Below are 12,705 nucleotides of genomic sequence, written 5' to 3'. Positions count from 1 at the left end.
CCATAAACGAGCACGAGAAATTCCACATTACTTTGGATCCGAAACCCTAAATTTCACACCAATTCCGCCTCTGGTTTAGTCCAGTGCTTGATCATCATGTGGCGTCACATGACCAGGCCAATAATCCCTGATTTAGGGTTTCGAATCCAAATAGAGAGAGAGCGAGTGATTAATTATAAACACGCATGACATGCTTTCGTAGTGCTTTAATTCACAGCTACTGCACAGCAGGACTCTTCGGACAAATTTCGGTTTGTGCGCTGTTACCCCCGCAGTCACTGATGCTGGAAGCCATTGCGTTACTAGTTAAAAAGTAAAAAATTTTACACATTAGATTGCATTTCAGTGTTGATAATTCGAGCACTGATATAGAAATGATTTCATGGCAGTGAGATTGAAGGAACCCTTTTGTGTGTTTTTGTTTTAAATAATCTCCGCCTCACTCTCTCCGTTGACCCCGCATGGACACTAGCAGCGGCATTTATGGAGCGTCAGCTTTCAACCCACCACCGACTCACCATGTGATTCCATCATGCTATACCCGCTACACTCGCGCACGCAATTGCTCTCAGCCTCCGCTATCCTCGATCGAAATTGGGTTTGAATCGTGGATCTCTCGTCGGACTCGAGTTCACTGAGATCTCATCGACAACGGACTGATGCCGCATTAGGGTGCGCTAAATTCTGATCAGAGACTGTTGGGGGGGGGGGGGGCAGCGCTGCAGTCTTGATCTGATGAGTATGTAAATCAGTTGAACGGTTTCGCTTGCATCAGGGTGGTATCCGTAACTCCCTACCCAGTTCGATGTTGCACGGATACATGACGAGTTTTGACGTCGCGGACAGATTGCCTTGTACTTTTTTTTTTTCCTGTGGCCAGACGAATACACCCGGCGTGTGACAAAAGAAACATGGCTTTGGGGATTTCGTGGTGTGCCACACAGAGAGCGAGCAAAGCACGTAACTGGGGCTGCTTTAAGGACTTGACGGACTGGCTCTCGGACAGACCAAGATTTTTCACAAGTTTGTGAGCTTTGCAGCCCAGGTGGCGAACTTTCTCCCTTGAATTCTGGAGTGGTAGTAATAATGGTAGTAGTTTTATTGAAGGTTTGCAGCAGGTACGAGTCTGTGTATGGAAGATTATGATTCATGCCGAGCTTATCAAAGCGCGCACGCATCCTCGCTGTGTGTCCCTTCTTGTGGATGTAGACAGCCCACTCCGACCGAGCGTTTGCAGTGCGACAAACGTGACATCTTGTTGCCCGCTGCTTCATAAGCCTTGTAGTGCATGCTGTGTAGACCACTTGGTTGCTATGTTACGGACCTTGCTGAGCGACCCACCACAAGATCCTGTTCGAGGGTTCGTGTCGGGTGGCAATCTCGTTCGAATCTCAGTTTGCTTGAGAGAGGGTCTCGAGAAATTGACTTTATCGAGAACTGCTGGTTACTCAGGAAATTATCTCCATTGCCGTGTACATTGCATCGGCGTGCTCACCGGGGAGCTTGAGTCTTCACCGTAACCTGCAATGACAAAAGTTTTCAAAGCTTACATGATTTGCTCCTGAATTGAGTGGCACGGCACAGCTCACGGGATCGCCTGTTCAGTGCGATTCTTAAACTTCTTTAGAACTGCATCCTTTCCATTCGCTGAGAAGCTAGACTCAAAAGTAGCTCAGTCAGTGTTTGTTCCGTTGGACACATAGAGTGTTTCTCCGCATCTACTACGAGTATCTACCATACAAAAGCACATAAATTGATTGATTGGGTGTTGTTTTGGTTCAGAGATCGTTGTGGGCAATTTACCTCTTCCTTACCACAATATCCTGATTAACCGCGGACAGCATCCCTTTTCTTCATCCTATTCAATCCTCCACTGGTGCTGTGGAGGCAGGAGCATTCCGAGCTGCAAAACAGTTGCCGGAGTGTATCTCTGTTCTATTTGCGCCATTGAGTGCAAGCACGCAGCCCTCACATACACCAAAGGCCCAAAGGAAGAAACAAAACAGGAAAGAAATTGCACGGATGATTAGTACTCCCACAGCCATCTCCTCTGTCGTATACATCTCTGCATTCGAGTCATAATCACGGAAGGCACAGTACTCTTCCCACATTGATTTCCATTCAATTCACCCAGTTTTCGGTGTTATGGGTTTTAATGTAGACGTAGAAGCAAGTTCAAGTTTGAGTGGCTACCAAAGCAGCGGTACCGAGTCGCTGCAAGGAGGAGTGGGAAGTCAGCCCCATCGTTGTCTTGCAGTGCTTTCTGGCCACGAAGGTCACGTCGTCTCACTTGCTCTCGTAAGCGACCAAACGCTCTACAGTGGGTCTGATCGGGGCGATATTCGAGTATCTCGATGGCCACCCACCCAGATCATGCAAGACTGCGATGGCTCCCAATTCGGCCGAGTGGAGGGAAGCGTAAAGGCCATGGTGGTCGTGGGGCATAAAATCTTCACAGCCCACCAGGATCAGAAGATCCGCATGTGGAAGTGCAGCTCAAAGAGAGGAGCAGCCACGGGCCACAAACTTGTTGCTACTCTACCAACTGTAAAAGATCATGTGATGACTTACATCATGCCCAAGAGCCATGTGCAGGTCAGGGTCATCCCATATGCGTTGAAACCCATTTCTGTTCTATTGTTTTTCGAGGACTTTTATTTTATTTTATTTTTGGTTGGTTTATTCAATCGCGAGTTCCGATTATGTTTTTAAAGGCTATTGCGAATTTGATCTGTGCAGGTTCGTAGACACAAGACAGCACTCTGGATCGACCACCATGACACGATATCAGTGCTGGCTCTAGGGAAGGGTGTCCTCTACTCCGGCTCGTGGGACAAGACCATCAAAGTGTGGCGTCTCGCCGACTTGAAATGCGTTGAATCGATCAGTGCACACATCGACGCCATCAATGCGCTGGCAGCGGACCAAGCGCGGGGGTTTCTCTACAGCGGCTCCGCAGACGGCACAGTGAAAGTGTGGGAGCGGAGCAAAACGCACCTCATGGGCAAAACGCATCTCATTCGCCATGCCGCTGTCGCGATCCTGGAGGCCTCCAAGCACCAATCCGTAAATGCGCTCGCTCTCACCCCACAAGGCACCACATGCTACGCGGGGTCGAGCGACAAGTGCATTGCGGTGTGGGAAATGGACGACGAAGGCACTGGGAAGCACATGAAGAACGTTGCCATGCTGCGAGGACACCGTCTTGCTGTCCTCTGCTTGGCGACGGTGGCAAATCTCCTTGTGAGTGGCTCCGCAGACAAGACTATCCGCGTTTGGAAACGCAACGCGGACGGCCTCAGCCACCAATGCCTATCTGTGCTCCACGGTCACACCGGCCCGGTGAAGTGCCTGGCCGCTATGCTCGACTCTGCAATGGGCACAGGCCTGATGGTGTACAGCGGCAGCATGGATCGATCGGTCCGAGTCTGGTGGACATCATTGATAGATCAAGATGCCGAGAGCGGTACTTCCCCTTCCTCTCCCGACCTCGGATTCCACACTCCACGCGACAGCCCATTCCCCCCATTATTCCAAGCCGGTTTGGAATCAGTCCTTCGGAACAGACTGCAGCAGTGCAATTGATACCTCAACCAAAATAAAACAATACACCGTTCTCTCCAGCATCGCCGCTGCGATGATGCCCTACCATGCACGATTTCCTGTATAGCTCCGCCAACTTCTCATACCGCTACAGCGATGGAGCGTGTGTTCTTCAAGTGTAGCATTAAACCTCCTCGGCACGATTTTTATCAAGAGAACATACCACACGTATCTGTCTGAATTTGGATATGTAGAAAGAATCGTCATGGCACCTTCTCTTTCACTGATTCTCCGCTAGTTCAAGTTGAGTGCTGCTGCAGCAGCATCAGTCCGGCGCTTTTTTCCCTCCGCCACTGCCTGATGCCAAAGCTGAACTGTATCTCACAAGAATCTTGAGTGTGTGAATCCTGTGTACTAATACTTCTGCCAAGTTTAAACGAATGCTGTGGTGTTGTGGAGGATTTAGTTTTCCTTCCTCCCGCACATCAGCACTCCTTCCCTGCTTGCCGATATTGGTCGCGTGGGTCGACTACGAAACTACAACCAGTTGCAAAACACACATGAATTTGGTGTGCGTTTCTCAAAATGAGGTATGTAGAGTTACACAGTTGTAAACACCTACATTCACCATTTTCTTGAGGAAACTTGATTAGCAAATATTCGAGTTCAGGAACATTAGCTTCACATAGATCCCCTAAATGATTATTTTTGCATCAACCTAGTTGCTGGTTGCAGTAAAACTCACGATATTCATGATAAATAGATAAGAGGTAGCTGTTTCTCACGCTTGTCGATGGTGTGAATGCACCATGAATTGCATCAGCCAATGCACAATATTGAGTTGCTTCCTGCCAGGAATGAAGCATTCGAGAGTGGATTCACCACACAATCGTTCCTCTTCATTTGCCCCAACTTTTGCAAAAATCAAAATGTATATATAAATATATATATATATATATATATGAATAGGAGAATGTTAAATAGACCCAAGTTTTTACTAAATTGACCCACCCATCATAAAAAACAAATGACATTTAGATTTGTTTCTCCATTATTGAGTCTGCAACCAATGAAAATCAACCACATTCATCATGATTACTATATTCTTCATCAAAGGTGGATCTTTTATTAAAACATGGATTTATTCAATATTTCTGTATATATATATATATATATATATATATATATATAATTGGATTGATTCAAGTAAATGTAGATTTGCATCAAATATAGATTCATGGCATGTTGGACTTTCAACCTTTTAGTTTCTAACTTTTTAAGGTGTTGCTTGGTGGATATTTTATGATGGCTTGTAGTTGGACAAACCTATATGTTATGTTGAAATTGGATTCAAAATTGGAAGCAAAAATACACTCTAAAATACATATTTATAGGGTGTTTTGATGGAGGAAATTTTTGTAGAAGTTTGAATTGGTAAATTATAAAAATAATAAAAAAATTAAAAATTAAAAAATATTTTATGTTTTTGATGGATGAGGATCCAATTTTATTAAAAATTAGGCATTTTTTGGTTGTTAATTAGCAAGTGAAGCCATATTAGATGGAGCATGTATCTTTTTGACTCATCATTGTTGTTTCTATTTGATAATTTCTACAAATTGTGCAAATACTTCTTTTTTTCTTTCTAGCACATCATAATCTATTATAGATTCTATGTTGACACTTTATTAATAAATTTCTAATTCTCATACAAATTTCCATTATCCTATCTTCATTCAAGTTAAGAGGAAGCACAATATCTACCATTGTAATTTACTTAATTTATTTTAAATCTCCAAGTTTTTTTTTGTTTTAGTTTTATTTTGTAATTTAGAAAAATTATTTTTTTTAATAGAGTAGTTACGTCAAATAAATTTTTATTCTGAATTATTACTATATAACCAATTTAAATTTCATCATAAAAATATACATCGAAATATTTTGATTTTAACAATTTTGTTGCTGAAGCATCTTTTAATAAAAAAAAAATAATTATGATATATATTTTTTTATAAATACATTTAAAATTGAACTAATTTTAATATTTTATTCTGTTCTTTGTAAAATAAAATAATATAACATAAAAAAGAAAATTTTTAATTTCCCTTTTCTTCAAGTCCAAACATTTTGAATCGATCACAATATTCATTCCATAGATTAATAATAATATGTTCAATTTTTTAAAATCCAAAAACAAAATAATGATAGTTTATATGTTTATGGATTAAAAAAAAAAAAAAAACTTTTTATTTTATTTTATTTACTTATTTACATTTGTAAATAATTATGATTGTAAATCCTAAACCCTAGACAAATAAATAAAATGTTTGATATTTCATCATGATAAAAATTTCTTATTCACAAAATAATTAAACACGATGCAAAAATAATTTATAGATGTTTTTTGCAATTACATTCATCACTATTTAGACATTTTTAGTATAAAAATATGTTACAAATACTAATTTATACAAAAATAAAGGAAAAATTTTAAAAAAAAATAAATCTAGCACTAACTTCAAAACAAAACTTACGTTGAATGAATAAAATTTCAAAAATTGAAAGAATGATGAAAAAAATTAACATATATTGAATACATCATTAATTAACATACTATGTATTTCTGATTAAATGCTAGATAATGTTCCTTTTTTCTTTTTCCTGTTTCCACATGGATTTTTAAAATTGTAAGAAGAATCAAATGTTATATATAAGAAAGCATTTTTGGTGCTAAGAAATACAAAGATAGTTCATAATACCTTGAGCAACAGTACTCTGGGACCTAGTCAAGAGGGTTTTATATTTGCAAGAACTATTAAAAAAAATAAGACCAGAGTTATTTTTAATTCTTTCAACTTGATACTTAAATTTATATGTATATGTATACATATATCATGGATCGTGAGCCTATTTATTTGTATTGTTTTGTTTTGTTTTTTTTTCCCAATCTTTGTACAGTTACAGTTGTATTGTCCATTAAGTTGATTCTGTTATTTTTGTGAATACCTTTTCATACTCTTTGACAAAATCTATTAGATTTATATGTTAAAGAATCTAGTTTTGTTGTTGACAAAGACAAATATTTGTATTACAATATTATTCAAAAACCTGATGTATAATAAACACCATTTTGAAAATCTATGTGGTTTTTTACATTAAGTGTCCCAGAATTGTTGGACCTGAGGGAACGAACAAAACATAGGGAACCAGATGAAGCCCATTATGAAAAATCTGCCCACTGCCCACTATTTTAATACACCAACATTTGTTTTATTATATGGCCACATATTTGGCAATAAAAACACGAAATGATTACTATGTGTCTCAATGTGCAATTAAGCTGACTAAGCTGCCCGGGAAGCCAACTGTAGTTGCAGGTTCGGTGGTAACAAACTTATGATCTGATCAGCTTCAGAGGATTTTTCATGTCAGACTACATTTAACTCTTGAGCTCGTGTGCGCTAATTCGTTTCAGATATATATATATATATACCAGCAGGACATGGTTAAGAATGCCCAACCAGTCCAAAAGCACCTGCAACCGACAATCAATGTGCCATTACTGACGCAATTACATGAAAGCATCGCACTTCATGAGCCGTGTAATCCCAATGAATCCAGCCAAGACTAGCAAACAACCTCAGGTAGGCCTTGAATGGCAGCAACGATGCAGCTTACCACGAAGGTTAAAAGGCTTGTAACGTGAGGAGCCCCAGGAATCCAGACAATTGGATTATCCACTCCACCTAGAGAAATCAATTACCTGGTTGTATGCTTCAAGGGCTGCGTCGTAATTCCATACCTACTTGAAGAGGATACACACCCCACTCGCAAAGTGTATGCAAACCTATGAAAGAATGAGAAATAATGCTCCTGGGCGTTATGAGAGCTTCACATTCGTTTTGAATACTATACAGGAATGTGCACAGCGGAAACCGTCATCGACATAATGCGAAGTCCTTGACAGAGTCCCGCTTTCGACAGCTATCTTTTAATCTAGTGATTCAACAAATTGTAAATCCCTCCAAAACAAAACTGTAAGAATAAGGTAGCCAAGTATTTGTTGTATGTACACTCTCTCTCTCTCTCTCTCTCTCTCTCTCTCTCTCGCTATTCCGCCCGCATTCAATGGGGTGGTCTGCCTGTCTCGTGCGCCGATGATGTAATCCAAACTACGACTGGTGGCCAAGAGCCCACAGATTGACAGTGAAATGATGCTAGAAGCAAACTGGGCATCTGATCAATCCATTCTCGTTGCAATCCGGACACTGCGCAACGTCGTTCGTGTCAGTAATGATCTTGCAGCTGCCACTACACTCCGGGCATGGGACAAATCTTACATCACCGCAGCCATCGCATGGTTTTCGATACTGGACTACAGGAAGATCTTGTAAGAGCGCCCCCAATTTGCCGTCCTCGTGAAGGCGACGAACCTCATCAGGCCCGCCGATGTAGTGGCCTTTGATAAACACGCGGGGAACTATAACGGGTCCACCGAGTAAGTCAGTAACCTCTTGCCGAAATTCAGCGTGCATGGAGACGTCCCGCTCGTCGACCCACACGGGAAAGCTCTGCAAAATCATCTTCAGGCTGTGGCAATCTTCAAAGGTCTTGCGAACGCCGCGCAAGCTGGTTAAGTAGAGCACCACGCGGCGCTCTCCACCGGGCGGACACTTCCTCTCGAACTGCAACAGTGGGTCTGCAATCTCCGGAGGGTCGACTGGCATCACCTTCGCGAAGGAGATCCGGCGAGGGGCAAATGTTCCCGATTGAGACGCATCCCTGCTGCCGTCGCAGATCTTAGCTGAGTTCTCGAACGCGTTTTGGTTGCGGCTAGTCCACTGAACAGGACTGTCCCCGTCGTCGGTACTGGAGGTCGAGGCCTCTCCATCACTGCTACGAATATGGTACCAATCATCTTCGGAGGAGGACCTTTCCTCCAGGTGTATCATGTCTTGGAATGTTGCCAAGATGTCAGGGTCAAACAAATTGCTGTTCGTGGTCTCGTCACCAAGCAAGACATCCGAAACGGATGGAAACACCGTCTGGAAGTCCTGCACGGGAAACCCCATCACTTGCCCAGTCGGCAGCCCCGCATTACTCAGCGGTCCGCTGTATCTGTGTAAAAATTCTGCCGGTAATCTCGAGCTGTTCAGTGGCCCGCTGTACCTTTGAGAGAAACTTAACGGTGCACCCGCGTTGTTGAGAGGCCCGCTGTATCGCTGCGTGAATTCCACCGGCAAACCAACGCCATTCAGCGGTCCACTGTACTGCTGTGCGAATTCTGCAGGTAAGCCAGTACTACCGAGCGGCTGGCTGCTTCTCAGTGAATAATCCATGCTACGTACACTTGACAAATCCGTGCTGCCCCTATTTGAATACTCAGAACTTTGAGTCGTGGACGTTTGTGCCACAGAGGATGTGGAGTCGAGGGTTACGAGGTCAGGCCTTGCAATGCCTCCCTTATTCAACATCTTGAGCCCATCGACAGCAGAGAGCGATCTTGACCGGGGAAGGGCCTTCACCATGGGTGCATCTGACACTTTGTTTAGAAGATCATCTCCAATTTCTTTCGTAGAAACTGTAGTAGTCGTTAAAGGGGTTATCAGAGGTGTGGTTTGATCGTCTAATCCCTCCATGAGCTCCCATGTATTGATCGTTTCCGCTTCGCTGGGTCCCGGTGCTTCCTCTGCCTCTTTCGGATTCAGGGGATACTTGGCCTCAATTTTATCTTTCCTTAGTTGCTCCAGCTTAAATCTGGAGGCTCCCATAGCCATGTCAGTCCATTTCTTGGATGGCCTCTCGTCGCTAGTTATGGAGTCCGGCTTCCTGATCGTGCTGTAACCGGATGTGTTAGCACGTTTGCCTCCGATCACCGACACTAAATGCTCGTTAACATTCTCCGTCTCCAGCAGTTTCATCAGGCCATAGGTGCTGGACGTGAGTGCCACCACATGGTAATCGTAGTGCAAGTCACGAGGCTTGGTAGATCTGAGATGTGTGAAGGAACTACTCTTGCCGACCCTCCGGAAGCTCCCAATCCTGTCCTTTTCCCTCTCCGTGAAGGCTGCGTCATCTCTAGATACTGTGCACCCCATGGCGAATTCTTCTGCTTGGAGGGGTTACCGATCTAACGCTGCGACGATGCTACTATTCTTCCCACGTAGGCATGTCAAGAGATTCCTGCGTAAGCCTCCAAGGAATATCAACCTGACCTAGAACTAATCATCCTTCACACGCTCCGTCCCAGAAACAATTGATGAGTAACTCCTTGGATCTCCTTAGGAATGAAGTGTGCGTAAGGCAAGAGGTCTACACTACCTGACACAAAACGAAAATGACCAAATAAGTTTAGTTTTGGCTAGCAGAGGGATTCCCATCATCTAAGGAGTTAATAGTCAAAGGAGAACTAGAAAACCTTCACTACCAGTTCTATCTAGAGTTTAGACTGCGATTTCTGCACTCTTCGCACATTTGGATGCTAACACACAGCCTTAACATTTCCAGCGCTCTTGTTGCTGTCCCCTTTCAGGAGGTACATCTAAGGCCAAAAGGTGGAAACAGAACAATAGGTCGAAAAAAAATTTAAAAAGAAGAGAAAAAGCGCATGGGTTAACAGATCTAATAATAATTTCTCCTAATATGCACCTTCAGTGTGAACCATTTGTCTACATTTCGGCCAAAACCTCAGAGTTAAACTAGCCTTGAGCGTTCCTAGAAAGGTCGTTTCGAATCAGCGTTTTAAAGTGTCAAGCACTTCAATCTGTACATTAAATTCAGCCCAGAATCTAGCAGCTTCCAAAAGAAGCAACACTAAGTCGCAGAAAAACGAGGCTAGCAGCCACCCCCATCAATACCTAGCAGTGCCTCTCGAAAACAACAGGAAAGTGTTCTTAATTTCAGTTGCAAGAAACCAAGTGCAACACAGTAGCCCGATTGCGAATAATTTTAAACATGTCAATGGTCACTCTAAAGCCTGTCCCATACCTGAACACCTTTGTTTCTCTATCATTCTAATTCAAAAATTCGAAATCCTGTGTGCACAAAGAAAAAAACCCACATGCACATAACACTAAAAAGCAGATTATACACTGCTCAAAACTTACGATGCTCAAAATTTCCATCGTACTTCAACCCTCATCGCCGAATCAGCACAGTTACACAGCCTAAACAATTAAACTGGCATAAGATGTAGTGAAATTCCTGCACTACCGACTTTCCTATAACTGCACGAATTAATAGCCATCAAGGATACAAGCGCGATGCACCTAAATTAGTGAAGCTCTGATTCAGCCCTCTAAATGGCAATCTTGAACCACTGCTACACAGAACTTTGAGAAAAAATGATCACTGTCAGGTATCTAAAATTCACCAACTCGATGAAACCCAGGGACTTCTCAAGCTTCAGACAACTATTCTAAGCAGGCCGGTAACTCGCAGTAATTCCTCGCTGTGGACTACTCCATCAAAACTAAAAACCGCACTCCAAAATCAATAAAACACTAAAACTAAAACAATATATCACTCCCTCTCTCTGTCTGTCCTCTCTCTTGCACTCATTGCCTGAGATTCCAAGATTCATATCCTTGTTGAAGATCGCTGTCTGCTCAACCTTCAGTCAACTAAATCGATTACGCACATTGCTCCATCCCCAAATCCTACTCCATCAAAACAATTAAAGACAACGAAATAAACCAGCAGATTCCTTGCTCGCTCTCTCACACTCTCTTTTTCTGTCGCCGTACTCTACCACTGCCATTTAGACCGTAGCATGAGGCGCCACGAAGTCAGGATTCAAATTTCAAAAACTGTTTGGTGGGATTTACGAGGAGAACAGACATTGCTACAGGAAGCGGAGCTACTAGCTGGAAACATCCAGTTTCAAATTGCTCATTTCCTACCAACCACCCAAAAAGCTGATACGCAATTCCACCCTAACGCAACCAAATCAGCAAAAGTGCAGATGCGATGCTCCAGCAACAAAATCGTCGAGAGCAAAGACGACTAACCTCAAAAAAAAAAAAAAAAAAGCCAATTCTCTTCCTTAAGAGACAGTTCCTCTTCCTCAGATTCGCACACAGAATTATCACGTCCTCTCCAAAAGTTGCTTTAAACCTCCTCACTCGAACCTGTCCACCGACCTCGGCGATCACCCTCCCATCAGCACTACCTCCACATCCACCTTCACCGCGCCTCATCCAGCACCGCCAACTACCCTTCCGTGTCCGTCACCCACGCCATTGCACCGCGTGCCAAAATTGCACACGACCCCGCTCCACACGAAGCTCCTGCCGCACCCGCCTACACTAGATCCGCGACCGAAATCACACCCAAAAATACCGACCACGTGAAAGAAAGAAAGAAAGAAAGAAAGAAAGAAAGAAAGAAAGAAACACACAGAACGCGAACACCACACCCCCGAGCTCCACCTCACTCTCTCTCCTGGCACTGCCTGGGCTCCTGTCGAACACACACGTCGCTGCAACCAAAAGCAGCTCTCAACGAGAATGTGACTGAAGAAGCTTGCAAGCTGGCAGTCTAACTGAGACTCATCTCGCGTCGCTTCGCCTGTCCTGAATGATTGCAGCCTCGCGATTGATGCATGCCACTAGCTACTACTACTGGTGCTGGTGCTGGGGCTGCAACTAGCGCGACACGAGACTGACCGAGTCTGGTAGTGCTAGGCTCGGGAAGCGAGATGGCTCTCGATGCTTGACACACATCTCCACTGAAGGAAAACGCTCCGGGCTAAACTAGTTTCAGGCCATAGCATTGTCTAGAAAGTCCCACCGGGCGGGGCTGGGCGTCGGACAGGTCCCACGGCGCCATGGATTGGGCGGCAAGGATTTGCAGGGCTGGCGCCGGTTGGCGGGGCAAACATGGGCCCGCATTCTCCCCGCCCGCCTGCTCTTCACGACACTCTCCTCCATCATTAGCCCTCCTGCTAAACATGCAACAGCACCGCATAATTACCACAAAAACCCGGAATCCTTCCAAACCCCATCCTTTCTGAGGGGCAATGCGAATCCTTTCAATCAAAGCTCAGGCAATCCAACCTTCTTCAATTTTTTAGATTATTATTATTTTTTTTTATTACGGACTCGTGGTGATGCTCTCTCGCCTTTTTCTTCTACTTTCTCTCTTGCTCCTCTAACTTTTGAG

At 43.6% G+C, this 12,705-nt stretch overlaps 2 protein-coding genes and 1 long non-coding RNA gene across 4 annotated transcripts in view; 1 reads left to right on the top strand and 2 right to left on the bottom strand.

Annotated features, from left to right (window-relative positions):
• The window catches only part of LOC149989429 (uncharacterized), an 847-nt gene extending 271 nt beyond the window's left edge, over positions 1-576 (bottom strand). The window contains exon 1 of the long non-coding RNA XR_016502705.1: positions 519-576. This is a non-coding gene — a long non-coding RNA (uncharacterized LOC149989429). The remainder of the gene's footprint in view (positions 1-518) is intronic.
• Positions 577-714: 138 nt separating this feature from the next.
• On the top strand, positions 715-4,443 carry LOC112281129 (protein JINGUBANG). Of its 2 annotated transcripts, none has more exons than XM_090250034.1 (3): positions 715-1,045; positions 1,783-2,595; positions 2,740-4,443. In XM_090250034.1, the coding sequence occupies exons 2-3, from the start codon at positions 2,146-2,148 to the stop codon at positions 3,583-3,585; spliced, it is 1,296 nt and encodes a 431-aa protein (XP_090106160.1). In that variant the 5' UTR covers positions 715-1,045; positions 1,783-2,145; the 3' UTR covers positions 3,586-4,443. The 2 variants fall into 2 exon arrangements, with proteins under 2 accessions (XP_090106160.1, XP_024373100.1); XM_024517332.3 differs by having other exon boundaries at positions 746-1,604.
• A 2,952-nt stretch (positions 4,444-7,395) lies between these two features.
• LOC112281336 (uncharacterized) lies at positions 7,396-12,270 on the bottom strand. Its single transcript, XM_024517727.3, has 2 exons — positions 11,553-12,270; positions 7,396-9,864 (listed from the first exon to the last, which is right to left on the bottom strand). Exon 2 carries the CDS (start codon positions 9,639-9,641, stop codon positions 7,761-7,763), a length of 1,881 nt encoding a protein of 626 aa, XP_024373495.1. The 5' UTR covers positions 9,642-9,864; positions 11,553-12,270; the 3' UTR covers positions 7,396-7,760.
• Between the last annotated feature and the right edge of the window lie 435 nt (positions 12,271-12,705).

The sequence above is a fragment of the Physcomitrium patens genome, chromosome 4, assembly GCF_059467195.1.
Source record: "Physcomitrium patens ecotype Gransden chromosome 4, ASM5946719v1, whole genome shotgun sequence".
Lineage (NCBI taxonomy): Eukaryota > Viridiplantae > Streptophyta > Bryopsida > Funariales > Funariaceae > Physcomitrium > Physcomitrium patens.
Note: the sequence above shows the minus strand (reverse complement) of the source record. Positions and strands in the feature narration are given on the sequence as shown.